Here is a 27,500-nt window from a genome sequence, read left to right on the forward strand (position 1 = left end):
ACATTAACGCTGTCAACAAAGAAAGGCCATCAATTATGACTCTCTCTCTCTGCTTGTCTGCATGCACATACACGGCTGCTGCAGAGACCATAAGCATGCAAGAAGCTCTCGCAGAATAATTTAGAGGACATCTACTGTTGTGTTATTATGATCTATTTTCTGGTTGACGCACATGCAGGCCTTCACCCACCTGCACAAACAGACTCTTGTCAATCCAATCCAATTTATTTATATAGCACATTCAAACAACAAAATGTTTCCAAAGTGCTGCACAACAATATTAAAAACAATATTCAAATATTATCCTTAGCTCCACCAATGACTGAATAAAAACAAAAAATAAATACATATAAAACCAATATAAAATAAATATGATTAAAAACGATTTTAAAGGGTTAACCCAATTAAAACAGTAAATAGAAATCAAAATATTAAAAACACAGAGGACAACAGAGGACCACACAATTCACGTAGTGTTAAAAGCCAGAGAATAAAAGTGGGTCTTAAGACGAGACTTAAAACACTCCACTGTGGGAGCAATTCGAACATGTCAACAATAAATCCTGAAAAATGACAAGTTTGTTAAAACTCAAGGTTGAATGATAATGATCGTGTATATCATTCTACTGCATTCTTTAAAAAAATAGATTAAGTCTGAGCTGCATGAGTTTTTCCAAAGATATTCCCATTTAAAGTCCTCCAATCTTATTATGTTCTCAATGAAACATATTTTGCAAGATGTACATCCATCCATTTCCTACCGCTTGTCCCTTTTAGGGTCGCGGGGGGTGCTGGAGCCTATCTCAGCTGCATTAAAAGCAAATGTTTGATGGCAAGTATAAGTAGTAGTAGTAGTAGTCATTTTTATTCCAGACCCAAGAGGATCCATATCAAAGAAAAAGAAGCCATACAACGATAAAACCCAAATAAAAGAAATACAAGCAGAAATTTAAAAAAAAATGTATAAAAAGAAATTAAATAAAAAAAACTCCACAATATTCAATATAAGTAAAATATAAATAAAATAAAACCTTTTTTTTTTTAAGCAAAAACATTTTTTGTTTCATTAAAAAAAAAATCCCAATCCGATTCCTTTTTTTTATATAAATCCCAATCCTATTGAGGCGTTGAATTATTGGAATACAATGTTAACAGAGAGGTGCATATTATCCCTGCTCGCCGCCTGTTTATTCTGCTCACGCACATTTGCATTTCAATTCCGAGTCTGCTGCACACAATTCTGTTTGTTTTGTCCAGCTTTGGCTCGTCTATTCGGGCCTCATGCGAGCTTAGCCCATCTCTCTCTCTCTCCCTCTCCTCCGCAGTGTTGAATACTTTATGCAAATACTTTCACGCGACGAGATTGGCTTACATCGGACTTCGACGGGGGATATTTTCACAGTGAAAAAAAAAAGAAAAAAAAAAGCTGCGTGATAGTGCACGGCAACATATTGCAAACAGGCGTTGCGCCGTATCACTCGTTTTCCAGCATGTTGTTACTGCAAACATGACGTCATCTTGATTTTTTGTGTTGCTTGTGTTTCGTTTACCAGGCCTTGGTGAGTCGTGGGGTCACGTGAGCCGCAGCACCCTGGATGGGGTCAGCCAGGAGTTGGGCTCCCATCTCCTACAGGTCATCATCATCATTATTATTATTATTATTATTATCCAATCATGCATATATCCCTGCACCTACAAGCAATTTAGAGCCTCGAATCAACCTACAAGCATTAATATGTTTTTAATAATAATAATAATAATAATAATAATAATAATAATAATAATAATAATAATAATAATAATAATAATAATAATAATAATAATAATAATAATAATAATAATAATAATAATAATAATAATAATAATAATAATAATAATAATAATAATAATAATAATAATAATAATAATAATAATAATAATAATAATAATAATAATAATAATAATAATAATAATAATAATAATAATAATAATAATAATAATAATAATAATAATAATAATAATAATAATAATAATCCGGTTGTCTTTAGTTGCCATCACTCGTCCCCTGGCGTTTTTCCTCCTTGTGCGTAAATGAGCTGAGCACATTGGTGGTCACGCAGCAGCCCATCTGTCTTTTACACTGCACATCACTTCTCACATCAGCAGCAACACAAGGACGCAGGTTTGAAACCCGGACAAGATCTTCGTGCTTGGCGCATACAAAAAAAACATGCATATGTTTAAACACTTGTAAAAAAAAAAATGTAGCCATAATTCTTGCGAAATAATAAGGCAATCATGCATGTTTCAGCAAGTAACACATGCAAATTGCTCCTTTTTTTGTATTCATGTTTTCTCCTTATACACCTAGACCAGGGGTCGGCAACCCAAAATGTTGAAAGAGCCATATTGGACCAAAAATACAAAAAACAAATCTGTCTGGAGCCGCAAAAAATTAAAAGCCATATTATATACAGATAGTATGTCATGAGATATACATTGAATTAAGAGGACTTAAAGGAAACTAAATGACCTCAAATATAGCTACAAATGAGGCATAATGATGCAATATGTACATATAGCTAGCCTAAATAGCATGTTAGCATCGATTAGCTTGCAGTCATGCATTGACCAAATATGTCTGATTAGCACTCCACACAAGTCAATGACATCAACAAAACTCACCTTTGTGTATTCACGCACAACGTTAAAAGTTTGGTGGACAAAATGAGACAGAAAAAGAAGTGGCATAAAAACACGTCCTAGAAAGTCGGAGAAAGTTATATATGTAAACAAACTGGGGTGAGTTCAAGGACCGCCAAAATTAGTAGGACAAAACGGCGCTCGCCAAATACTTGAATCAGTGAAGCATGTTTAATATAAACAGTGTGATTTCTAACAATTAGGGAGGTTTGTGTCATGTTTGTCCTCCTACAGAAACCATATTAAAACCAAAAATATTTTTTGCCCCCTCATCTTTTTCCATTTTTCATACATTTTTGAAAAAGCTCCAGAGAGCCACTAGGGCGGCGCTAAAGAGCCGCGGGTTGCCGACCCCCGACCTAGACATATAGTATGCAGTTAATCAGTGCTTTGCAGTCACAATCGTATTGTAATATTATAATTTCAACAAATATTGTAATTCCGATTATATTTATTTCTTTATTTGCTATATTAGTTTTTGGTTTGCAGTCTTTGTTCACAATGTAATCAGAATAACAGCCTGCTTTGAACAGGCTGTGTAGGAAAAAAGTCTGTTTTCAGGCTCTTTTATGACTGAAGTTATTAATATTTTCATCATGTTTTTGATAAATGGTATACAACCACATTATTATAGTTTTGCATATTTTTTCTTGGGGATAGGTTGATTGGCAACACTAAATTGGCCCTGGTGTGTGAATGTGAGTGTGAATGGTGTCTGTCTATCTGTGTTGGCCCTGCGATGAGGTGGCGACTTGTCCAGGGTGTACCCCGCCTTCCGCCCGAATGTAGCTGAGATAGGCTCCAGCACCCCCAGCGACCCCGAAAGGGAAAAGCGGTAGAAAATGGATGGATGGATGGACATTTTTTCTTTGTGCGTGACATCACATATTGTTACTACAAATTAGGCTGCACAATTTAAATGTCTTTAAGTAATGTCATTTAATTTTGTAATTTTTTTTTAATGTTACCAATATCTGACGCATATTCCTGTTTTGCATGGACCGTGGCACCTTTGAAACTGACAAACATGCCAACGTTGCTCTCAAAGTGCTGTTGACAGTGCTTCAATTACAAATGAGATTCTTCTATGTCCTATGTGTCAAAGTCAAGGCCCACAAATGGTAACATGAGCTAGCCAGTGGTGTTCTTGTTATATGTTTTGCTTTGAAAAATTTAACTGTGATGAAGTTGCAACTTTTTGGATGAATTGTACTCGTCAGAGTATTTTTAAAACATATTTTTAATTATTATTTTTTTAAAGCTATTTTTACTCTGTTACATTGAGTTTTATTCCGACCACGTCATTCATTTAAATCCAAAGTTAAAGCCCGCGGGCCGGATCTGGCCCGCAAATGAATTATCTATGGCCCCCGGGATGATATTTGATTAGTTTTAGAACCGGCCCGCAGGCCACAACCGCCTGCTGCTGTTTTGCACGCACCAATATTCCATCAGTGTTGGCGCTAGGAATTTTCAAAATAGGGTTCCAGGGACCCCATCAAGTCATAAAAATGGGGTCTCACAGTACATTTTTGGGATCCCACTTTTTTGTAAGCGTTTTGAAAACAAATGATAAATGTATGCATTTTCCTGTTATATCTCACATTCTATAGTGTGTTTTGGAGTATAGAAAATACAAAAGAAAACACATTTTTATGCATATGTAAATGTAAATGTATCACTTTCCTCTTCACGGATCTAAACTTTACCGCTGCCGGTATTTTTTTTCTATATTTCTATTGTAATATTTTCAAAATGTGTTTGTTCTATTTTTGGCCAAAGTAAGACAAAGAAAACCATCTAAAGTTGTCTTTATTTTGTAGTTTTAATGGCATGATTTTAATAGTACGGCCAGCGTGTGCACAGATTTTCCTCCATGGGGCCCCTGAGCTAAAATGAGTTTGACACCCCTGTATGCCAACATTGCTGAAATGCTCACCTCTGTTGTAAAATATTTATACTTCCGATGTGGAACAAATCATCTATATCTTTATTCATATATTCTTTTAACTTTTTATTTTAGAAATTCTCCCTATGACACTAAATTAATCAAATGGCAGCACAGGAAAGAGTGGAGAAAACAATAATAATAATAATAATAATAAACAACTTGCCACCCCGCATTATAATAAAGACAAATAACAGTGCTTATATTCTCTCGAATACCTTCCAAACAATAGAAGTATAATTTAATTTGACATACATTGACTTGAAATGTAGATGTGAATGAAAAAGCTACCAAACCTTACTAGTATTGTAGTGATTGTCATTGTTGAAATTATTTTACATTTTCATTATATTTGTTGAAATATCTGTTTTTAGTGGCACTGGTATAGTGTATGGTACACATTCTGTACATGCACACTAAAAATGCTGGGTTATTTTGGTAACCCAATTTATGAGTTGCTAGTGGAGTTATTTTTATGAAGAGCAACCCATTTTTGGGTTATAAGGGTATTATCTTTACTCAATTTCTGGGTTTTCAAAATTATGAACCATTTTTGGGTTGTTTTTCAATGAGTAATGCATTTTTGGGTAAAAGGCTTTTTTTTTTTTTTATTAAAAAGGTTCTGTTTTTTAAGGGAATTTTATTATGGATTAATCTCATTAACATTATTTACAATCACACATCTTATGTACATTAAAATATTTGAGCATGCTGTATAGGACTACTATGACCAAACACGGCAATTCTTGTAAAAAAAATTTCACTCAAATCCTGCTTTTGAGTATGTTTTAATGGAATAAAAATAATTTTGATCAGTATTTGGGAAGGAGTAGGACAAACCAGTAGTAAAATGTGTAATTCTTAACCAACTATTAGGTCAAGGAGTGCTAAATTGCGCAACCCAATAGTTGGGTTGGGAATAACCCAACAATCTAGTGAGCATAACTGAACTTTTGGGTTAAATAATTCAACCCAATAGTTAGGTTGGGAATAACCCAACATTAAGTTATCAAAACTCAACTTTTTGGTTAAATAATTCAACGCAAATAAATTGGGTTGAAAAAATTAACTCGATGTTGAGTTAAAATAACTCAAATAAGGGGTTCATCCTTTTCTGAACCAGCAGTTGGGTTAAAATTGGGTTATTTTTTAACCGAACATTTTTTTGTGTGTGGTCAGCACGGGTTTGCTTTCTATACCCAGCAGCTGCTCACTTGTGCTGGTCCCAAGCCTGGATATATGGCCAGGATTATGCTTCAACAAAGGATATCTACCATAAAAGAGGAGCCCAAAAAGATGCATGTTCAACACCCGATCAACAAATTGTAAAAATCTCAAAATATTAAATAATTGCAGAAATACAAAAAGTTTTACAATTAAACAATTTCACTTAATTAAAGTTTCAGAAGTCAGTATACATTTTTTTAATTTTTTAATTTTTTAATTTATTTTTTTTTTTTAAACAAAAATTTAATTGTCTTGCAAAGTTTTTCTACTAAAGTAAGTTTAGGCACCGGGGATCTAATAGAATATTTGAATTTAGTCGGAGTGGCTATAGAACATTCCCACTGTGTTAATTGGCTGCCAAACACAAGTAAATGTTCAATGTCAACTAGATTGCATTAAATATTGTCATACTTGCTAGATTTCTGTTTACGTGCGATTAATAACTTTTTAACTTATGTGGTTTATTTCAGACATTGGACGGCTTCATTTTTGTGGTTGCTCCAGATGGGAAAATAATGTACATATCAGAAACGGCCTCGGTTCACTTGGGTCTGTCTCAGGTTGGTTTAGCAAAGGTAATGTTACCTCCTTAGGTATGTTGAGCCTCCGGTGTCACAGTCCTGACATGATTGTGCATTTCAGGTAGAGTTGACAGGAAACAGCATATATGAATACATCCATCCAGCTGACCATGATGAAATGACCGCTGTCCTCACCGCACACCAGCCTTACCATTCACATTTTGTCCAAGGTAAATGATGAAACTAGACACATAACATTACATTTTTGAGAGGCAAGCGTTCACATCGATGCCGTAAAGATCGGAAAATGTACGAATGGCGACAAACAAGCATTAACGTTAATTAGTGTTGCATTTTGGAGTTATTTTCATATTCTTGTTCAAACTTCAAGAACAAAATACATAGTATGTCTAAGACGACGGTAGTGTTTGTGTAACACTTTCTTTTAATTCTGCAATACAATTAAAGGTAGTATTTTCAGCACCATGATAAAGCACATATACTTGGCACTCAATTACAATGGTCTGATGCCATTCATATCTTGCTGTCGGTCCATGTTTACATCATATCTAGGAGCTATGCCAGTGCAAACACATGCTGGGGTTCACAGCGCTTCCCTAATTCTACATTGTGTTATGTTTCAGCCTTATTCCAAAATGGAATGCATTCATTAATGTCCTCAAAATTCTGCACACGATACCTCACAATGACAATGTGAAGTTTTTGTTTTTTTTAGAAATGTTTGCAAATGTATTAAAGTAAAAAAAACTTTAAAAAATCACATGTACATAAGCATTTACAGCCTTAGCTCAATAGTTTGTTGATGCGCCTTTGGCAGTATTTACAGCCTCAAGTCTTTTTGAATATGCATCCCTTTGAGGCACTCATGATTTAGGGCTATATACATAAACTTTGATTGATTGATGATTGAATACGATGCCACAAGCTTGGCACCCCTATCTTTGGGCAGTTTCGCCCATTCCTCTTTGCAGCACTTCTTAAGCTCCATCAGGTCGGATGGTAAGCGTTGGTGCGCAGCCATTTTTAGTTCTCTCCAGAGATGTTCACTGGGATTCAAGTCAGCGCTCTGGCTGGGCCACTCAAGGACATTTACAAAGTTGTCCTGAAGGCATTCCTTTGATATCTTGGCTGTGTGCTTGGGGTCGTTGTCCGGCTGGAAGATGAACCATCCCGTCCAAGAGCACTCTGCAGCAGGTTTTCATCCAGGATGTCTCTGTGCATTGCTGCATGCATCCTTACCTCTATCCTAACTAGTCTCCCAGTTCCTATGCCGCTAAAAAACCATCCCCACAGCATGCTGCTGCCACCACCATTTTTCACTGTAGGGATGTTATTGGCCTGGTGATGAGCGGTGACTGGTTTCTTCCAAACATGACGCCTAAAATTCACGCCAAAGAGTTCAATATTTGTCTCATCAGACCAGTTTTTCATGGTCTGAGAGTCTTTAAAGGGAATGTTGGCAAACTTTTACGAAATAATGGCTTCGGTCTGGCAACTGTAAAATTCAGGCTGAATTGATGGATTGCTGCAGAGATGGTTGTCCTTCTGGGAGGTTCTCTTCTCTCCAAACAGGAATATTGTAGATCTGACAGAGTGACCACCGGGTTCTTAATCACCTCCCTGACAAGGACCCTTTTCCCCCAGTTCAGACAGCCGACCAGCTCTAGAAACAGACCTAGTGGTTCCAAACTTCTTTCATTTACTGATGATGGAGGCTACTGTGCTCATTGGGACTTTCATGTCAGTAGATATTTTTCTGTACCCCTCCCGAGATTTGTGCTTCGAGACAATCCTGTCTCGGAGGTCTATAGACAATGCCTTCGACATCATTCTTGGTTTGTGCTCTGCCATGCACTGTCAAGTGTGGGACTTTATACAGTATATAGACATATGTGTGCCTTTCCAAATCATGTCCAACCAACTGAATTTACCACGAGTGGACTCCAATTAAGCTGTAGGAACATCTCAAGGATGATCAGTTGAAATGGGATGCCCCTGAACTCACTCTTGAGCTTCTTGGCAAAGGCTGTGAATACTTAAGTACATGTTTTTTTTTAGTTTTATATTTTAAATAACTTTGCTAAAATTTCTTTTAAAAAAAACAAAAAAACTTTTTGTATTGTCATTTGTATTGACAGGACAAAAATTAATTCATATAATTTTGGAATAAGGCTGTAACATATGTAGAAAAAAGAAGCGCTGTGAATACTTTTGGGATGCACTGTATTAACCACAATACCTGTATTCTTTCTTTCACATTTCAGCCTACCGGTAACAATATTATACATTTTTAAGAAAATTGCAATACTAATATTGTTTTCCAATGTTTTCCACAGAATATGAGATGGAGCGCTCATTCTTTCTGAGAATGAAATGTGTCCTTGCTAAAAGAAATGCTGGTCTTACGTGTGGAGGCTACAAGGTCAGAAGACAGAAAAACTTTATTTTCTCTTCATGAATTTAAATTAGGACTGTCAAAATAAATGAGTTAACTCATGTGATTAATTACAAAAATATTGCATTAATCATATACTGTACATGCACAGATGAATCCTGCAATTTATTTTGACCGTACATGCTCCTTTACCTTAACCACGAAAGGTCACCTGAAAGGCAGTATGGGTCGTTGTATGGTCAGTGATCTGGGGCCGTACTTATCAAGCTTCTTAGAATTACTCCTAAGAAGTCTGCTAAGAGTTGACTTAAGAGTAAATAAATTCTTCGCTGAAAGCTGCACTTAAAAGTTAGTTATCAAGCGTCTTACTCACACTTTCAGCGAAGTGTAGGACTGAATCTTAAGTGTCACACTCAGAGCTGAATTACGACATTACTATGTGCCGTAAATGGAATTTTAGGTGACGTCATTTCTGTGTCCATAGAAATTACCAATCACGGAAGGGAATCCGTTGTCTAAGAATAAAGAAATATCTTGGAAATATTTAAGTGGACAATGGGAGTGTATATTTTGACAATAAACTACAAAATAATACAAAACAAACTAGTCCCCGCCGGCACTCAAGCTACCGCTCCCTCTCTTCTGTCGCCCACACACTCACTGACGTCACTCACCTCACGGCCACACACATACGCTACTGTCATAACATTTTCTTTCCAATTCATTAATTAGGCAACTAATTTGAAACTGGTGTGGGTGGCTCTATATATACTAGCCCACTGCAGCCACATGCAGAAATCAACATGGAATCGAAAAGTATTAAATCTGTGACAAAAATAATACCCGCTCTGTCTAAACGATACCGTTTGATCAGCTGCTCGTCATCAAACAAATCCAGAACATCGTTCCGCTCACTGAATGTTCGCGCACGTCTCTCTCGCCTCAGTGCCATCCCCTGCTGGCAACTCCTAACCACTTAAGACACCTCTGAAGGTCTCTTAAATATTGTGGAGAGTAGGAGTGATTCTTAGACTTAAGAACGTTGATAAAAAGCTTTTATTCTTAAGTTTGAGAGTAGGACTAAATTTCGCAAATTCTCAGGACTTAAGTGTAAAATGGCACTCTAAGAAGCTTGATAAGTACGGCCCCAGATCAATAAATACAACAGTGCAGTTGCGCTCGCTTGCAACATTCACTTCAGAATATTACACTTTAGATAAAACCGTTACCAAATAGATATAGTGCATTTAAGTAAAACATTTAAAGATGTTCCTCTAGGACATTCTGACTATACAATTGCATTTGTGTCCAAATATTAAGCTTCTTTTTTAAGTTGATTTGAATTATGCAAGTGAGTATATAACCTGTGATTAATCCAAATCAAAAAGTGTGTTATAATTTTTTTTATAATTTGACAGCACACATTTAGATATGGTTTAGGACAGGGGTGTTTAGGACAGGGGTGGCTAACTTTACCATCTAAAGAACCATTTTGACCCCCAACATAGTTTATCAACTTTGTTTTCATTAGGTCCGACAAAGATAACAAGTTACCTCATGTGATTAATCCCCCAGAAATATTGCATTAACCCTGTATTTACGAGGATTAAGCACACAATGTATTTTGACCATACAAGGATTGTTATACATTCAGTGATCAGGTCAATGCATACGTCCAGTGCAAAGATGAGCGAGGATACTCCCCGACTGGTGTGCCTTCTGGCAAATTTCACTTCAAAATACACCCTGATGAGTCTTTAAATAAAACTGCTCCTAAGTTTTGAGCAAATAAATGTGGTGCATTCAAGTAACACAGTAAAAAAAACTCCTGTATGGCATTGTGACAATACAATTACATTTGTGTACAAATATTGGGGTCTTTTTTAAGTTGATTTAAATTATGCAAGCAAGTAATAAACTGTTATTAATCAAGATTAAACCAAATTTAAAAGTGATTATTATGATTAAAAAATAATAATAATTTGGACAGAACTCATTCATATATGATTTCAGACAGGGATCGGCTACCTTTTACTGTCAAAACAGTTTATCCCCCCCCCCCCCCCCCCCAACATAGCTTATAAACTTTGTTGTATTAGGGCTGTCAAATATAATGACTTTTATGGTTAATCACAAAAACATTGCATTAATCATGTATATACACAGATTAATCATGCAATTTATTTTGACCATACATGCTCCTTTACCTTAACCGCAGATGGATACCTGAAAGGCGAATGACAAGGTTGCTGATCAGTGATCAGGTCAATGCAAACGCCAGTGTAAAGATGACTGAAGACACTCTCGCTGGTGTGCTCACTGGCAAATTTCACTTCAAAATACACCCTGACTGGACTTTAGATAAAACTGTTACCAACTTTTGAGGAAGTAAATTAAGATTAAGATTAAAGATTAAAGTACCAATGATTGTCACACACACACTAGATGTGGTGAAATGTGTCCTCTGCATTTGACCCATCCCCTTGGGGAGCAGTGGGCGTATATTTTAGTAAATAATGCAGCTGAGATAGGCTCCAGCACCCCCCGCAACGCCGAAAAGGACAAGCGGTAGAAAATGTATGGATAGATATATATAAAAAAAAATTCTGGATGAAATTCTAAAATTAAAATGTGTTTTGTGTCCAAATATTGGAGTCTTTTATTTAAGTTAAATTATGCAAGCAAGTAAAAACCTGTGATTTAATATGATTAATCCAAATTCAAAATGGTGATTCATCTGATTAAAAATATGAATAATTTGACAGCACTAGTTTTGATCTAACTCATGTTTATCCTACTGATGGTACCCTCAAGAAGCCTCTCTCACCGCACATACACACCAGCTACCCCAAGTCCCTCTCCCCTTTTGCCTGCTTTCCTCGCGCTCATTTGATAACCAGTCAGGACACATTCACGGCCTCACAGACAGTCTGAACTTATACAACTCTTTTCAAAATTGCACATTACCCCCCACTCTGGTTTTAAGAATATCTCTAGCGAAGGGAGTCACAATAACGATGTTGCTGACCCCTGATCTGTAAGATAGAATGACCAAAATGAGAGTGAAACTTGTATAAAATTTAAATATGTCTGATGTTTTCTGTCCAGGTGATTCATTGCAGTGGCTACTTGAAAATCCGCCAGTACAGCCTGGACATGTCTCCATTTGACGGCTGCTATCAGAATGTCGGGCTGGTGGCCGTTGGTCACTCATTACCACCCAGTGCAGTGACGGAGATTAAACTGCACAGCAACATGTTCATGTTTCGAGCCAGCCTGGATATGAAGCTCATCTTCCTCGACTCACGGTATAAACTTTTGTCAGGCTGAACATGTAATATTTCTGTATGTCATGCTCCTCGCCACTTTCGATATCATAGTATATATCTGTATCATGAATCAATTTAAGTGGACCCCGACTTAAACAAGTTGAAAAACTTATTCGGGTGTTACCATTTAGTGGTCAATTGTACGGAATATGTACTTCACTGTGCAACCTACTAATAAAAGTCTCAATCAATCAATCAATTCTTTATTACAGCAACACAGTACTTTGTTAGTGGATTTGTTTCTCAACAAGTACTTTGAATTGCTCGTCAACATCGGACGACCTAATGACAGCTGAAAATGTGTGTGTGTGTGTGCGTGTGTGTGTGTGTGTTGCTTAGGGTTGCAGAGCTTACAGGCTACGAGCCGCAAGATCTAATAGAGAAGACCCTCTATCATCACGTCCACAGCTGTGACTCCTTCCATCTGCGCTGTGCACATCATTTATGTGAGTACTCGTCGGAACATGCAGCACTTGATCACCATCATCGCGTATGATTTATATTTGTCAAATTAACGCCACATATCTCACAAGAGAGTGACATGTGATATTACCAAGCTCAGTACTGTGATGATGATAATAATAAATTAAAAATTTTCATACACAGTTATATAATTAATAAGTGATTGAATAATTATTATTTATACTAAAAATACTTTTAAAAGTATATGACAATAATGTCATATAAAGCGATTCACATATATTTTACATTAAATTTAAAGTCTGTAACATTAATTCTAAATGAACAAGCAGTGTTCTAATAAGAATTTAATAAATGGTATATTTGTGTTTCCCAATGCTCTCTTTTTTCTTGTAGTGCTTGTAAAAGGACAAGTCACCACAAAGTACTACCGTTTCCTGGCCAAGCATGGTGGCTGGGTGTGGGTTCAGAGTTATGCTACGATCGTGCACAACAGTCGCTCATCCCGACCTCACTGCATTGTCAGTGTCAACTACGTTCTCACGTAAGTACCCTTTCTTCTCCAAAACGCAGTTGGCTGTTTGCAAAGCGGGAAAGTGCGATGATGACTGACTGCGTCATGTTAATTTTTATATATGTTCTATACCTAAGAATTACAGTACATTTTCGTAACCGTTTTAAACAGTGTTAAAATGTTACTGAATGGTAAATAAACAAGGATTAAGTAAACCAAAAAATAACTCAACATTCTGTTCTAAGTCTATATGTATGTGTGTATGTATGTATATATATGCATTGTGTATGTATATATGTATATTATATGTATGTACACTACCGTTCAAAAGTTTGGGGTCACCCAAACAATTTTGTGGAATAGCCTTCATTTCTAAGAACAAGACTAGACTGTCGAGTTTCAGATGAAAGTTCTCTTTTTCTGGCCATTTTGAGCGTTTAATTGACCCCACAAATGTGATGCTCCAGAAACTCAATCTGCTCAAAGGAAGGTCAGTTTTGTAGCTTCTGTAACGAGCTAAACTGTTTTCAGGTGTGTGAACATGATCGCACAAGGGTTTTCTAATCATCAATTAGCCTTCTGAGCCAATGAGCAAACACATTGTACCATTAGAACACTGGAGTGATAGTTGCTGGAAATGGGCCTCTATACACCTATGTAAATATTGCACCAAAAACCAGACATTTGCAGCTAGAATAGTCATTTACCACATTAGCAATGTATAGAGTGTATTTCTTTAAAGTTAAGACTAGTTTAAAGTTATCTTCATTGAAAAGTACAGTGCTTTTCCTTCAAAAATAAGGACATTTCAATGTGACCCCAAACTTTTGAACGGTAGTGTATATATATATGTGTGTGTGTGTGTGTGTGTGTGTGTGTGTGTGTGTGTGTGTGTGTGTGTGCATATATACATACATACACACACACATGAGTACACACTTGGGTAAGTTTAAATTCAGCAAATCGTTTAAGGCAGAGGTACTGGCTCTTTCCAAATCAAGCCTTTTAATTGTGAGGCATTGAAACTCTGGAGCCTCTATTTTTAAATGCTTAATAGTTCATCTGGGGTATGTGATGTCATACCGTATGTGAAATAAGATCCATGTACTGTATGTATTTTCTACACAAGGAATGTAACGAAACGATAATCTTTGTTGGTACTTAGGAAGTAGTCTGTTGTTGAAGGATACTATCAAGGGCAAAGATTGTTTATCCAGTAGCTTTTGTGTACACAGCTATGGATAAGAATTGATAAGGGCAGTTCACCTGAATGTAACCTCCTACTGTGTGCTTAGGGTCTCCTGATCTATGGTCTGTAGACTTGCCACTGCAGACCTGTAGCAATACTTCAAATAAAGACATTTCCTCAGTGAAAGCGTTTGACCGCAAAGAATTGCATCAGCCCTTTAACCTTTACTGTGGGTTTTGATCAGATACTGTGTAGACAGAAACGAAGTTTGCTGCACACAATTGGTATAGTCTAGGTGTATATAGGAATCAGTCTGATGTGTACATTTACCCACAATTATATGTTGCCAGCAACTTGAGGGTTCCAGGTTCGATTCCGGCTTCCGCCATCCTAGCCACGTCCGCTGTGCCCTTGGGAAAGACACTTCACCCTTGCTCCTGATGGGTCGTGGTTAGCGCCTTGTATGGCAGCTTTCCGCCATCAGTGTGTAAATGTGTGTGTGAATGTGGATTTAGTGTCAAAGCGCTTTGAGTACCTTGAAGGTAGAAAAGTGCTTCACAGGTATAATCCATGTACCATTTATAAATGGGCAAGGCCAAACGGGGCCTTAAAAAGGCTAATTTAATTATTTAATTAAATTCAATTGTAACTGTATCTATGTTTGAAATAAATGAAAGCCATAACAAAACCTAAATGTACAATAATTAAAAAGTAAAATTCTTACTAATTACATCTTATTCAAGTTACTAATAAGCAAACAATTATACTCTTGATGAAAACATCCAAAAGCATGTAGTATGTCAGGGCTATTCAACTACATAATGAAGAGGGCCGCAGTTTCAAGTGCCCAAGAGCTCAGGGGCCGGACATCGAAATTTGGGTGTTTTGTCAGAAAGTGCCTAGGCAGGTTGTATTCCTTTGAGACTATGTTAACTAGAGGTGGGGGAAATAATCGATTCTTAGATGCATCGCAATTCGGACATGGACGATTATAAAATCGATTAGTAAACATCGATAATCGATTCATGTTTTTGTAAATAAAGTAATGCAGACAGTTTTAAAATGTGGCAGACTGCAGTAAGCCACCTTACCGAGAGATCCAACCAGCTCCTTTATTTTGGGCACTTATGTTTTAGTTTTAAACACATTTCCATTAATTTAATAAATGTGATGGGAATTTCTTATTACAAATGCACTGTTTTTAAAAGTTGCAAGTGATAAAGGCTTATTTCGTGAAATGAACAAATATGTAAAACTGCATCAATATACATTGATTGATTGATTGATTGAGACTTTTATTAGTAGGTTGCACAGTGAAGTACATATTCCGTACAATTGACCACTAAATGGTAACACCCGAATAAGTTTTTCAACTTGTTTAAGTCGGGGTCCACTTAAATTGATTCATGATACAGATATATACTATCATATATACTATCATCATAATACAGTAATCACACAAGATAATCACATTGAATTATTTACATTATTTACAATCAGGGGTGTGGAGGGGGGGGGTATGGACATCAAGTAGTGGACATAGAGAGAGATCAGAAGGCATAAGAAAAAGAAAAAGTATCTGCATTTGATTGTTTACATTTGATTATTAGCAATCCGGGGAGGGTGTTAGTTTAGGGTTGTAGCTGCCTGGAGGTGAACTTTTATTGCGGTTTTGAAGGAGGATAGAGATGCCCTTTCTTTTATACCTGTTGGGAGCGCATTCCACATTGATGTGGCATAGAAAGAGAATGAGTTAAGACCTTTGTTAGTTCGGAATCTGGGTTTAACGTGGTTAGTGGAGCACCCCCTGGTGTTGTGGTTATGGCGGTCATTTATGTTAAGGAAGTAGTTTGACATGTACTTCGGTATCAGGGAGGTGTAGCGGATTTTATAGACTAGGCTCAGTGCAAGTTGTTTAACTCTGTCCTCCACCTTGAGCCAGCCCACTTTAGAGAAGTGGGTAGGAGTGAGGTGGGATCTGGGGTGGAGGTCTAGAAGTAACCTGACTAGCTTGTTCTGAGATGTCAATTTAAGATGCATCAATAATCGATTTCCATAATTTGATCTTTTTCATTCTCTTTGAAAATGTGTAAATATACTTTTCTTATTGAGCTGTTTCAAAAAGCATAATGTTTAAAAACATTTCATCAAAGCAATTTAATTGTCCAGTCATGGTATTAAAAACTAAAAAATGATCTGTTTAAGGTACACTTATTGACGAAAAATTATATCTTTCTGCGATTATCGTGATTAATTTTGAGTGAACTATGAACAACGTGATTAAATGCGATTAAATATTTTAATCGTTTGACCGCCCTAGTTTTAATGAAATGTAAATTGCCACGGACGCTCACTGCAGGCAATCCCACAAGCTAGTTACTTCTGCTAACGAAGTGATGATACTGAGAAAATGCCAACGAAGTTCAGCTTATGTTTCAAGACAGCCAAATTGTTGCAAAATGTAACTGTGGTGAGAACAAGGGTTCCTATATTTCTGTGCTTTTAGATTTGCTCTGCACTATAAACGACTCTTACTGTCATTAGTTTCCCATAAAACAGCATGCTTAGTGTTGTTTGACAAAAGTCTCAACCATTATTTGTCCCCCAACTGGATTAGGCTGTGGGATGCAGCAGAAGTAATGACTAAATATATTAGAATGGGAATAAGATAAACTGTGTGTAATTGTGCCCGCCTGTTTTATCAGTTTAGAGAGGCACCATATTCAATTTTGCTTAGAATTCAAAGAGCTTTATTGTACCAGAACACGAGACACATAAAATGGCACATAATTTGGTACCCGAGGTCTCAGATTTAACCCAATGAGTACCACAACAATAGTCTATACATAATAATGTAATATTATCCATCCATCCATTCATTAGTGTTACGATAATTATTTTTGATAGTCCAATTAAGTAAAAGATTTTGAAAAAGTAATGGAAAATCATCAATAATGTAAACGTGCACAAACCCCGTCCATGGCAATGTAGAACTAGATTAACTGCGGACAGTGACTCTTGTGTGACGTCAGTTTACCGTTCGTGGCAGGCTTGAACCTCGACTGTTTATGATCGTAACCAAAGTCCTTTCATCTGACGGCGTCTTCCTCCAGACCTTGGCAAAGTGGTGACATCCTAATGACCTGTTCTTACATGCAATCGTATAACCGATGAGCGTTGCCTCTTCAATTGTTTAGAAATGGTTCCAAAAAACTTCACCTAGGGTTATTTCAAGCCAATAGCCCAATGTGCATTATAGTAATGTAACATTCAAACTTTTTTAACTCTTTTAAAAAGCTGTATGTTTTATTGTCATTCCATCCTGGAAAACTAACAGTCGAAATAAATCATAAGTTAACATTTATGCCCATGATAAGCATAGACTTCTGACCGTAACACAAGTGTAAATACAGCCTGTTTGCCTTTTAAGTAAAATAAACTATAGGGGATTGCAAAATATTGAGGTAGTGAAATATTGCAATATAAAAATATCAATATTTTGGCTCTCTTGCTACCTGTGTTGCAAATCATATGAAATGCTTGGATATATCCTCATGAGAGCCAGTGTCCTTTATAGTGGAAATGTATTTATGGTCTATTTGTTTTGTCAGAATTAAAACATATTGGAAAAACATAGTCCTGTATTATGTAGTCAGACACTGAGAAAAAAGGAAGAAGGATTCAGCATTAGTTTAAGAAACTGTATGTGCCAAGGTTTTCTGTCTGACTGATTTGCCATGGCAACATCCGTAGAACACTTAGGAGAGAAATCAATTCCCTTTTCCCAGAAGTGAGACGTCCAAGCTTCTCCTACAGGCCTGATTTAGCCAGACATAGCCTTTAATCTCCCAGTGTATTTGATTAGACAGTTTCCCTTTGTGTAGTGTTTGTTGAAGTCCTTGCTTCAATCCCGATGGTAAAACAAGCATCCCAACAGCCGTTTGGGCTCTCTCAGAACATCCCGAGCCCTCCAAGAATGTATGCTGTCACACATGGACACACCTCTTGCTGCTTCTCCCAGCACTGTAATGATGCTCTAATTGCTAAACAAAGGCTGAGGGTTTTTTGTTGCAAGAGAAAAGCACAACTGGGTGTAGGCAGTGTTGCTTTCTCCAAGGGAATGTCCTTTCTTCTTATAAGTAAATCACTGCCATAAATCTTTGAAATTTATAATTCCAATTCATACATGTAATAATACTTTTTTCTATAGGGAGACGGAGTACAAAGGCCTCCAACTGTCTCTGGATCAGATCACGTCCAAGGCTTCTCTCCCCTACAGCAGCAACACAGGAGGCAGCCTTGCCGAGACCTGCAGAACCCCAAAGAGCAAAATATCACGACCCAAAACCAATGCTAGACTCTCGCCGTACCCGCAGGTGAGTCTTTTTATTATTATATTTTATTTGTTTGTGTCTCGGGGTAGCATTTGTCCTTTTAAAGAAGCCGTTGAAGAGTTTATTTAGCCTCACCCATGATACCAGAAATCATTCTCATCTTACTTTATTGAAAGTTTGTACATTTTGGAAAACAAATGTAATATCTATTGCTGGTTGAACTATTTTGAGTGGGGAAAAAAATGGGCACACATTCTCATGAGAAACGTTTTGCATGGTTTATTGTTTTTGCATTTGACAGTGGATACAATCTTTTGTGCTTTAGTAAATGAATATTTTATGATGGAGATGATTTAACTCTTTAAATGGTTCTCCCCACCCTGTTTTTTCTGTTCTGGGGCAAACAAATTGGAGGAAGACCTTTTATCCCGTTGAGGTTCCACCGTTTTAAAGGGTGCCCTATTGATATTCAATGCCCTCCACAACGAATAGGGATAGGTTCATATTTTAACCGATTTAAAACGGTTCCTGAACCAGAACTTATAAAATGAAAAATATACAAATTGGGTTTAAAAGCAATGTTTTTTGTTTTTTTATAACATTTTGTGACAAGCATGCATGGCAGTAACTACCATTGAGGACACAGAGGTCATGTCGTTGGTATTTTTTTAAGTGACACAAAAAAGATGATATGACTGACTGCATCGTGAGCGGCGTGCGTCACCATGCGGTAGATCATCCTTTCCCAATATACGATCTTTGGTCATTCACAGCCCGCCACACCTCCAGACAACGTAACGCAATCCGAAATGTGCTGTCAAAATTACATTAACATCTAAGCATTCTGACGTTACTAATGTTGGATTCACCTGAATGAAATTGATATGAAACGCTGTTGGTATAATACCGTATCCTCAGGTGCCACCCCGCCCTAAACGCAGAACACGTGCTGTGCATAGGGGTTCTCTATCTGTGGGGCTCCCGTTTTGTGTGATGAAGCGCATGTCAAATGTAAATTATTGAATGACAAGGTGCTTCCTATGAAATTTTACCCCAAACGTTAGGGATGATGTCTGATAAGAAATTATCGAGTTCGAGCCCATTATCGAATCCTCTTATCGAACCGATTCCTTATCGATTCTCTTATCGAATCCAGATAGGTTGTTGTATATGGAAAAAAACACAATATTTGGTTTAACAAAAACTCACTTTTATTTTATAATAAAAAAAATAATAAAAAAATTAAATAAATATTGACAGTTACCCCCCTAAAAAAATAAAAAAAATAAATATAGACTGTTGTTACCCAAAGTATATTAAGTGGGATTTTTCAGAAAAACAAATATATACAGTAACACAAAAACAACCTGTCTCTGTGATCACTATAGGTGTATAAATAATATTATAGTGTTAAATAAAATCAGTCCCTTGGGCACAAAACAGAAAATAATACAGCTTTTCAAAAAGTGCACTTCTGCTGCTATTGGAACATAATAACTACACACACAGGCAGACAGCTAACAAACAATCCAAGACGTCTAATAAAGTTCCAAAGCAGATTATTCCATTTAGGCTCTTTATTGTTGTTGATTTTGCTTTGTCTTTTCCTATCTTTACTTTTGTCTTGCACTAGACTGTTATTTATTTTTTAAACTGAAATACACACAATGACCAATGTATAAGCTATTTGATTCAATTAACATACTGAAATTTAATACACAATATGTAAATATTAGCTTCACACAAATATACAGTACTATCATCAAACAAATACTTCTGAGTGTTGAAACTATTTCGATGGTGGAAATTCACGACTGGCAGCCTCTTTAAGTCCTCAAAACATCCATTGAAACAGTGCACAAAAATCGTTTTTCAATAAACATCTTAGTATCAAATTTAACCACTTTCCACCTTAATATTGAGTTACATAAACAAGTTAAACAGTTTACTTACAGACTTATCTTTTCCAAGGCTTGTAAGAGCTAACACAACTTGTCTATTTCTCAATTGTCTCATGAACTGAACAGACGTCGCCAACCCGGAAGTGCCCAAACTAGTGACGCGTAGTATTTTCATATCGCCACAAGATGTCAGTAAGAATCTACAATCAAATGGGCATAACATTGCCGTCCCACAGGGCATTTCCTGTGGGAAGGGATTCCTTCCCAGGGATTCGAATAAAGAACCAACTCTTTTTCTTTACTATAGTGGCCTCGATAACGGGAACTGGTTCTCAAAAAGGGATTCGAGTCCATGGAATCAGTTCTTTTCTTATCGAACAACCGGGAGAACTGGTTTCAAACATCATCCCTACCAAATGTATTATGTTACTTGTCAGAATATGAGTACAGCTTTCCCCCTGTGACTTCACTAGTACCTGGAAATAAAAGACAGACGTTCTTGGGTTGGAGTTGACATTATATGTCTTTAATTCATGTTTTAATGATGTCAAAATTGTTTGATACACTAAAAACTTCACCTAGTCAGTGGCCTAGTGGTTAGAGTCCGCCCTGAGATCGGTAGGTTGTGAGTTCAAACCCCGGCCGAGTCATACCAAAGACTATAAAAATGTGACCCATTACCTCCCTGCTTGGCACTCAGCATCAAGGGTTGGAATTGGGCGTTAAATCACCAAAATGATTCCCGGGCGCGGCCACCGCTGCTGCTCACTGCTCCCCTCACCTCCCAGGGGGTGATCGAGGGTGATGGGTCAAATGCAGAGAATAATTTCGCCACACCTAGTGTGTGTGTGAGACGATCATAATTAAAAAGTGGATTCCTCATTGTTGCTCAAGGTAATATTATTTATATGGTGCTGAGATACCCATGATTTCAACCTTTCAAAGCTCCTCTTGGACCACCAATTTTTGACCTCGGTATTTGTCAAATCCTGGTTACGGCCCTGCTTGCAAGTTGAAGGGAATTGTGATAACATTTGTCATAATTACTGCAGTAATTCACAAGACAGAAAATGTGCAAACAAACGACCTGCCTTGTTGTAATGATGATGTTCAGAATGCACCTGAATGCCGTGACTGTGATTGGTGCTTAATGAAGAAGTGTCGGGTTTGCTGTTGTGAAGAGTGCTACGGTGCCGTGTTGGACCTGAGCACCGCTGTTGCCGCTTTAAGGTCGGCAATACAGTTTAAAAAAGGGCATCAGACGATGTGTGCCTCTGTCAGGACTTGTAAACCGAGTACCGGTACAGGAGGACCTTAAAGATTCTGGACAAGAAGATATCATTATTTTTTCATCCAGCTAACCGTCGGAAACAAAAGGTGTTGTGTTTTTAGCCACAATAGCAGCTTCATTTGATATTTACAGTGGTACTTAACCTTTTGAGCACATTCAATCCATGACCAAGCTTGGAACTCAGAACGCTAGTATCTTAAAGCAGCCCCGGCCCATTGAAATGAATTGAAATATATTTAATCTGCGCTTGGCTCCCCAAAACGCCACAATTTTAACATGCAGCATGCCTTTTAAAAATAAAAAGCACACATTTAGATAAGAATAACTGTTAGAAACAATACAATAGTAGGATAAACAATTACAGTATAGTTGTTGATTGATTGATTGAAACTTTTATTAGTAGATTGCACAGTACAGTACATATTCCGTACAATTGACCACTAAATGGTAACACCCGAATAAGTTTTTCAACTTGTTTAAGTCGGGGTTTTGTATGAAAAACAAAAAAATATTCACATGCAATATATTTTGTATCATCACAACCACCAGTTAGTTACCTCACAAATATATTATAATATATAATATAACATATTTGATAAATTTGTATTGCATTCTATTTTAACTTTTTAAATGTTTTATTGTCTTTCTTTTTTTCCTGACGCCTAAATTCCCCAATGGGAATGAATAAAGTTTTCTGAACTCAACCACATATGACAGAATACTAAAGCTGTACACAAGCCAAAAGCTTGTAAAAACAACATTCATTCCCTAAAAGCCCCCCAAAGTTACACATGATTAACAAATTAGGCAATGTTCAAGAGTTCAGTATCACTTTGAAGGAGAAGCCATGACTTTACCCACAAGCCCCGGCTACCGCGCATCCACCTCTACTGTCCTCCTGGCATCCACCATTTTTTCCCAGTATTCCACAGGCCAAGATTAATCCTCTCAAACAAGGGAAAACGTAAAGTAATAATCCAAAACGTGGCTCTGAAGCAAAACTAGAACCAGTTGGCATTCGATGTCACTTGTCATCACAGCCAGCACACCTTGTTTAACTACATGCTCACCCAACATGTTAATTGATATCTCCTGTATTATATACTGTATTTTTCGGACCATAGGGCGTACCGGATTATAAAGTGCATTACCGATGAGCGCGTCTATTCAGGTCAATTTTCATACAAAAGGCGCACCGCACTGCATTATTTATTTTTTTAGATTTAGATTTATTGGTCCCCTTGGGGAAATTCATTGTCGCTGCCGTACATTTGAACAATAGACATCACAAAAAATAACAAAAAGACATCCTACATGACCAACACACATTTACAGGCTTGTTAAGGGCGGCTTTTCCTGAGGCGGGCCTTCCGGAATTTGATAGTTCTGTACCTGCGCCCTGATGGTAGTGGGATGATGTATTGGGTGAGTGATATCCTGGACTATTATTTTTGCCAGTCGAGTGATGGACCTGTGGTTTAAGTCTGAAATGTTGGGTGTGGGTAGGCCGATGATTTTAGCTGCTATGTTTATAATGCGTGTGAGTTTGGTCCGGTTGGTTACAGAAAGCATAATGAAAAAACATGTGGAACAGTACATAAGGATGGGTTGAACAATGCTTTGGTAAAGTAATAACAGGAGATGAGGTGAAACTTATAGTCCTTTAAGTTTTCGGATGGCTGACAGTCTTTGTTGACTTATAGGGCGCATTGAAGGGGTTATATTATGAGTTTCTTCCCTACATTGAAAACACTTCCTTGTGGTCTACATCAGTGGTCCCCAACCACCGGGCCGTGGCCCGGTACCGGTCCGCGGACCGATTGGTACCGGGCCGCGCAAGAAATGTAATTTAAAAAAAAAATATATATATATATATATTTTTTTTAAATTAAATCAACATAAAAAACTAAATGTATACATTATATATCAATATAGATCAATACAGTCTGCAGGGATACAGTCCGTAAGCACACATTATTGTATTTCTTTATGAAAAAATAAATAAACCACCCCCCCCCGGTCCGTGGGACAAATTTTCAAGCGTTGACCAGTCCCCAGCTACAAAAAGGTTGGGGACCACTGGTCTACATAACATGTAATGGTGGTTCTTTGGTCAAAATGTTGAATAGATTATGTTTTACACACCATCTCCAAGCCACTTTTTGACTGTCTCTTCAGGATTTGCCGTTTTGTGGAGCGGTCTTATTTACGTGGCTCACCTTTAACAATGTCTTCTCCCCGTCATCTTTGTTGCACATGTAGATTTTCCGCGTTTCCGTAGCGAGTTTACTTCCGGATATAAGTTCTAACTGTACTCCACTTTCAATCAATCAGTCAATCAAAGTTGACTTATATAGCCCTTAATCACAGATGTCTCAAAGGGCTGCACAAGCCACGACGACATCCTCGGCTCAGATCCCACATCAGGGCAAGAAAAAACTCCACCCAATGGGAACAACGGGAAACCTTGAAAGGGACCGCAGATGTGTTTTTACAGTTTTAATGAGAGAACTCGTTAAAACTCCAGACAGTTAGTTTTACCGAATTATATTAAAATGATAAAAAATTTGTGATTATTAACCGCACTTTAATAAACTCACACACAGGTGATACTGCTCATGTCCTGAAGAAGCACGGTAACCGGGCGCTAGCTTAAGTGCCGACATTAATACATAAGACATTATGTCAAAAGTCACACCTAAATCCAACTACTTGTAAGCACATTGCAACATACACAGAGGAATATGAACGACAGGAAGTGAACCCGCACAACGTCACAAACTGAACCCTTGTGTTGCCTTTATTATTAAAAATATTCTAAAACTTTTACAAATTAAAACGGAAGACGATAAACATAGTATTTAGACTTTTTGAGCATGTTAATGCTAACCATGATCATTGATGTCACAATAACCTTGATATGACATTTTTATATGTTGACATTCCTGCTTGTGACTAATAGAGAGATGTATATAGTCAGTGATGGGTCTGTGTGGCCATTACAAGGTGATGACATAGCAGCTGTCTTGCATTTTGCACTGCAAACCTAGTTGACCTGCCTTAGGGTTAAACGGCGGGTGTTGAGAAAAGACTTCCCTGCTGTGCAATGTTCCATGGTGATTAATCTTTTAACCTGTTTTCACATCTGTATTTACACCAAATTACATCTAGTACTGATAAATATTGGTATCAATAAAATCTTAATGATTTCTTTACTGGCACAATATCGCCTTCAACCTCTTACACTTACACAAACTTTGTTGATCGACAAGGGAATTTGTTCCACACAGTAGCTCAGTTACAAAGGATGGAAAGTATAATGCAGGGATAAAGTAGACTAAAAATGTACCATAATAGCAATATAAAATATAACATTTTTGTAATATTTACACTACCGTTCAAAAGTTTGGAGTCACATTGAAATGTCCTTATTTTTGAAGGAAAAGCACTGAAGATAACTTTAAACTAGTCTTAACTTTAAAGACATACACTCTATACATTGCTAATGTGGTAAATGACTATTCTAGCTGCAAATGTCTGGTTTTGGTGCAATATCTACATAGGTGTATAGAGGCTCATTTCCAGCAACTATCACTCCAGTGTTCTAATGGTACAATGTGTTTGCTCATTGGCTCAGAAAGCTAATTGATGATTAGAAAACCCTTGTGCAATCATGTTCACACATCTGAAAACAGTTTAGCTCGTTACAGAAGCTACAAAACAGACCTTCCTTTGAGCAGATTGAGTTTCTGGAGCATCACATTTGTGGGGTCAATTAAACGCTCAAAATTGCCAGAAAAAGAGAACTTTCATCTGAAACTCGACAGTCTATTCTTGTTCTTAGAAATGAAGGCTATTCCACAAAATTGTTTGGGTGACCCCAAACTTTTGAACGGTACTGTACATATTATGTATAGAGTATATAATATATACTGATATATTGTATTTTTGTATATTATGTACTATATACAACAAATCACAATTACTATGTACAATATTACAGTATATATACAAAGGGCCTGCTGCTCAACTGATCAAAGCCAAACACAAAACGGCCCGAAAAGTAAAAGAAAAGTAACGAAAACACACAAAAACGCCCAAGAACCATAATTAGTGGTTTATGGAAAAGATAAGTGATAAAAAAAATGCAAGAAAAGTTGAGAATAACACCAAAAATAAAGTAAAATGAAGGAAGTCAAAGGAGCTACTGTGATGTGCTGCCACTCTTTCAGGCGCATCAAATATCAATCAATCAATCAATCAATCAATCAATCAATCAATGTTTATTTATATAGCCCTAAATCACAAGTGTCTCAAAGGGCTGTACAAGCCACAACGACATCCTCGGTACAGAGCCCACATACGGGCAAGGAAAACTCACCCCAGTGGGACGTCAATGTGAATGACTATGAGAAACCTTGGAGAGGACCGCATATGTGGGTAACCCCCCCCTCTAGGGGAGACCGAAAGCAATGGATGTCGAGTGGGTCTGACATAATATTGTGAAAGTCCAACACATCAGCGAGAGTCCAGTCCATAGTGGGGCAAGCAGGAACCATCCCGAGTGGAGACGGGTCAGCAGCGTAGAGATGTCCCCATCTGATGAACAGGCTAGCGGTCCACCCCGGGTTGGGAGCAGAGTAGAAAAGAAAAGAAAAGAAACGGCAGATCAACTGGTCTAAACAGGGAGTCTATTTAAAGGCTAGAGTATACAAATGAGTTTTAAGATGAGACTTAAATGCTTCTACTGAGGTAGCATCTCTAACTTTTACCGGGAGGGCATTCCATAGTATTGGGGCCCGAATAGAAAACGCTCTATAGCCCGCAGACTTTTTTTGGGCTCTGGGAATCACTAATAAGCCGGAGTTCTTTGAACGCAGATTTCTTGCCGGGACATATGGTACAATACAATCGGCAAGATAGGCAGGAGCTTGACCGTGTAGTATTTTATACGTAAGTAGTAAAACCTTAAAGTCGCATCTTAGGTGCACAGGAAGCCAGTGCAAGTGAGCCAGTATAGGCGTAATATGATCAAACTTTCTTGTTTTTGTCAAAAGTGTAGCAGCCGCATTTTGTACCATCTGTAATATTTTAATGCTAGACATAGGGAGGCCCAAAAATAAAACGTTACAGTAATCGAGACGAGATGTAACGAACGCATGGATAATGATCTCAGCATCGCTTGTGGACAAAATGGGACGAATTTTAGCGATATTACGGAGATGAAAGAAGGCCGTTTTAGTAACACTTTTAATGTGCGACTCAAACGAGAGAGTTGGGTCAAAGATAATACCCAGATTCTTTACCGAGTCGCCTTGTGTAATTGTTTGGTTGTCAAATGTTAAGGTGGTATTATTAAATAGATGTTGGTGTTGAGCAGGACCGATAATCAGCATTTCCGTTTTCTTAGCGTTGAGTTGCAAAAAGTTAGCGGACATCCATTGTTTAATTTCATTAAGACACGCCTCCAGCTGACTACAATCCGGCGTGTTGGTCAGCTTTAGGGGCATGTAGAGTTGGGTGTCATCAGCATAACAGTGAAAGCTAACACCGTATTTGCGTATGATGTCACCTAGCGGCAGCATGTAAATACTAAAGAGTGCAGGGCCAAGAACCGAACCCTGGGGAACTCCGCACGTTACCTTGACATAGTCCGAGGTCCCATTGTTATGGGAGACACACTGCATCCTGTCAGTAAGATAAGAGTTAAACCAAGACAAGGCTAAGT

The 27,500-nt window shown here is 37.5% G+C and overlaps 1 protein-coding gene across 1 annotated transcript in view; it reads left to right on the top strand.

The window, feature by feature from the left end:
* The window catches only part of sim1a (SIM bHLH transcription factor 1a), a 42,495-nt gene that overhangs the window by 7,233 nt on the left and 7,762 nt on the right, over positions 1-27,500 (top strand). The window contains 8 exon segments of the mRNA XM_062064337.1: positions 1,554-1,633; positions 6,328-6,417; positions 6,500-6,608; positions 8,736-8,821; positions 11,903-12,102; positions 12,463-12,569; positions 12,940-13,087; positions 18,457-18,622. Of these exon segments, the coding sequence (XP_061920321.1) occupies positions 1,554-1,633; positions 6,328-6,417; positions 6,500-6,608; positions 8,736-8,821; positions 11,903-12,102; positions 12,463-12,569; positions 12,940-13,087; positions 18,457-18,622 (986 nt within the window).

The sequence above is a fragment of the Entelurus aequoreus genome, linkage group LG11, assembly GCF_033978785.1.
Source record: "Entelurus aequoreus isolate RoL-2023_Sb linkage group LG11, RoL_Eaeq_v1.1, whole genome shotgun sequence".
Taxonomy (NCBI): Eukaryota; Metazoa; Chordata; class Actinopteri; order Syngnathiformes; family Syngnathidae; genus Entelurus; species Entelurus aequoreus.